Here is a 3551-nt window from a genome sequence, read left to right as displayed (position 1 = left end):
AGCATGGGTGACTGCTGAGATAAGCTGGAATGTGTTGATTCTCCCAGGGGGCTGGGAGAACAAAACAGCTCAGTAAACAGTCAGTCTGCACCCCACTTCTTCAGCCTAGTGACAGTATGATGCCAGTGCTTTGACATATGAGACAATGGCCATTTCACCCACACTCACGTTCAAGAGCACTAAGCATTTTTGCTCAGCTTTTCAGAGTTCCCAGAAAAATACAAAAATGCAATCCATTTAAATCCAAGGCAACTTCAAAATAAACCTGAAGTGGGTTTTACTTTCTTTTTGCCCTTAAAAAGCAAAGCATTCCAGGGATATATTTAGTAGGCCCTCCATTTTGTAGTTAATTATAGCAGATATACGTTTGTGTACCACTTACAAAAGAGGATGCTGCCTGCTTCTCTTCTACACCGTACCTTAATGCTCTGCTAATGCTCTGTAAGTACACACGAACAGCAATATAACGGTGCATTAACGTTTTGGCCAACAGTACCTTCCTGGTCCAATTGCTGCTATTTCTTTAGGAAAAAAAAAAATTCATGGCATGCTCTTTAGTGTACAAAGCTTAACATCAATAAGAATGATTCCAGCCACCAAGTAATGAGAATATTTGAACACAAAGTTTATTTAAGGATAAAACACATTAAAAAGTATTTGGTTGATTTGTAAAAAGAGAAGGGATTGGGTTTGAGGGGGTAGGAGAGTGGGTGGGGTTCCCCAGGTCAGCAGTATCCCCAGTGGCCAAAGCTGCCATGGCAAGGTTGAAGGACACAGTGGGTGGAGAGCGCCTCATAGACAGAACGCATGCATATCATAGATCAGACACTTCCAAACGCCAGCAAGATTCCTTAGAGGGAGTCAAACCTTCCAGTCATCACTTCAAAATCATTCCAACAGGCCCTCTCTCTGTAAAAAAACGTGATCCAGAAATAGCACTGGCTTGACAGATTTCTCTGGTCAGATTGCCAGTCAGATTTCTCTAACCAGAATTTTTTTCCTTTACTGGTTTTTCATGTGAACCAAAGTTTCTAGTGACAACTGTTTGGAAATTTTACACAAGAGATGTACTTTGCATAACTGACTTGTAGAAGCCCCGTTTCATATTCTGAAAGAGGAGCTTGGATGTTCGCTGGTTTCTGGACCTCAGACCATTGGAGGCAGGTCCAGATGTGAGATGTGGACACTTTCAAATAGGTTTTGACTTAAGGTCACACACTTTTTATCCTACAGGGAGTTGAAGTAAGTAAATTACAGTACTTTATATAGCAACTTTGAGTTAATTATGAGATCATGCCTGATTTATAGACAAAATGCCATAATGAAATCTGGATCATGACGAGCAGAAGCGTCCAGACTTGGAGTTCGACTGAAGAATTGGAGGCTGTAAACAGAGAGGAACACAGTAAGCCCTATGGGAAAAAAAAATACCTGTTTGATAGGGATGAGACATCTTTGCAGCACTCAGCTAAAGAAAGGAAACTTCATCGCCAAGAACCCATTTTACCCAAATGACCCTAAGGCAGCAAAGTAACAAAATTAACCCAATCTTTAAGAGAGTCCTACTTTGGGAGGCCAAGGCGGGAGGATCACGAGGTCAGGAGTTTGTAGATCAGCCTGATCAATATGGTGAAACCCGTCTCTACTAAAAAATACAAAAATTAGCTGGGCGTGGTGGCGTGTGCCTGTAGTCCCAGTTACTTGGGAGGTTGAGTCAGGAAAATCGCTTGAACCCGGGAGGCAGAGGTTGCAGTGAGCTGAGATTGTGCCACTGCACTCCAGCCTGGGCGACAGAGCGAGACTCCATCTCAAAAAAGAAGAGAGTCCTGCCAACCTCATAAGAGGTCAGGGAAACCATATGCTAAGGCTTGTTTGCTGGAGGAAGCATCCCAATCCCAACCTTAGCCCGAGTAGACTTGACAGCCAGATGTAGGCCAATATATGGTCCTTAAATGGCTGGATAACTTGTTTTTTAAATTACCTTTATATTTTAGGTGAAAAAGCAAGGTTTTGTTGTTGTTGTTGTTGTTGTTGTTTGTTTAATGGCCCTAGAATTCCAGAATTCCTTGGGTATGTTCCCCATCTTTCCTCCTTAATTTCTGGAGTTTTTTGAGGGAGAGTTGCTGACTGAGTGGGCTTCAAATCTGGATTTCTCCTTCTGGGGGTAAAGAACCTCCCGTGTCCCCTAGCTGTCTGCCCCAAGGTAGAAGAGTGTCTACCTCTGCAGCTCTTGCCATCCTCCTGCAGGGTTCCTGTTACACAGCTGCAGAGAGGCCCGTCCACCCTGCTCGTGCAAATCTGCTCACACCCTCCGTTGTCCTCACACCAGTCCAGCCCTACAAAAGAGCAGTTAGGAAGATTAACTACAGACAGTTCAACCCTTCCACTGGTATCGAAGGGCAAGGCTTTAAAAAGAGAGGAGGACAGGCCGGGTGCCGTGGCTCACGCCTGTAATCCCAGCACTTTGGGAAGCCGAGGTGGGTGGATCCTGAAGTCAGGAGATCGAGACCATCCTGGCTAACACGGTGAAACCCTGTCTCTACTAAAAATACAAAAAAATTAGCTGGGCATGGTGGCGGGCGCCTGTAGTCCCAGCTACTCGGGACGCTGAGGCAGGAGAATGGCGTGAACCCGGAAGGAAAAGCTTGCAGTGAGCTGAGATTGCACCACTGCACTCCAGCCTGGGAGACAGAGCGAGACTCAATTTCCCCCCCACCGCCCCCCAGAAAAGAGAAGGACAAAGAAAAGCTCAATGCCATTGTTGAATGTTTATAAGTCAATGAAAAGATGTCTTTAAGGAAGCGGGTGATGTTCTCAAACCAGTGTCCCCAACACCAGCCTCCTCATCCACTGGACCCACATCAGAAACACGTCTGAGCCTTCAAATCCCATTGTTTTAATAATTTAGGGTGTGTTTTAGAGAACATACATACTTTTTCTCCTAATAGGTCCCACTGAAATGATCTGTTCTTTGGGTTCTTTTGTGTAATCTGTGGCAATCCTGGAATTTTGTGGGCAAGTCTGCAAGACAAAACACCAGGGGAAAAATTTCACACAATTAAGCTGGTAACTTATTCTTCACCATGTTTTCACCTCTAAAAGAGGCAGTGACTCTGGCCTCAAGCATTATTGCTGCTCAGATTAATTAGAACCAATGCATTCTTGATCATCGAATCCTCTGGCACTGTAGGCTGTGTGTTGAACAGAATTAAACACACTCTCCACACTGGAATTAGTACTTTTTCCTTTTTAAAAATCTCTCCTTCATTTCTGATGGATCCACACTGGAATGAGATTCAAAGAGGCTCCCTGCCCAGGAATAGGATTGCTGTATCTCATCAGGCACTAATGTATGCAGCATCATCTCTAAGTTAGCCTGACCATAGTTCACATCTTGATTCTGCAAACATGGTGTTAGCATAAAGCTGCAATGTTAAAGGCTAGGGGCCAGGTATCGGGTAATCAAATCATAAGGACCCAGCCCGTAAGTGGTGAGGGTGGAAGCCTGGCACACAAGAGATGATTGGGGGGGGGGGGCGGAGCAAGATGGC

The 3551-nt window shown here is 44.7% G+C and overlaps 1 protein-coding gene across 1 annotated transcript in view; it reads right to left on the bottom strand.

Moving 5' to 3' along the window:
• Nucleotides 1-601: 601 nt before the first annotated feature.
• Nucleotides 602-3551, bottom strand: part of TECTA (tectorin alpha) — an 89083-nt gene continuing 86133 nt past the window's right edge. The window contains exons 21-23 of the mRNA XM_011926983.1: nt 2934-3021; nt 2220-2336; nt 602-1384 (exon numbers count right to left, since the gene is read on the bottom strand). Of these exons, the coding sequence (XP_011782373.1) occupies nt 1284-1384; nt 2220-2336; nt 2934-3021 (306 nt within the window). The 3' untranslated portion in view covers nt 602-1283. The remainder of the gene's footprint in view (nt 1385-2219; nt 2337-2933; nt 3022-3551) is intronic.

The sequence above is a fragment of the Colobus angolensis genome, unplaced genomic scaffold (assembly GCF_000951035.1).
Source record: "Colobus angolensis palliatus isolate OR3802 unplaced genomic scaffold, Cang.pa_1.0 Scaffold7, whole genome shotgun sequence".
Lineage (NCBI taxonomy): Eukaryota > Metazoa > Chordata > Mammalia > Primates > Cercopithecidae > Colobus > Colobus angolensis.
This window is presented reverse-complemented; position numbering and strand designations above follow the sequence as displayed.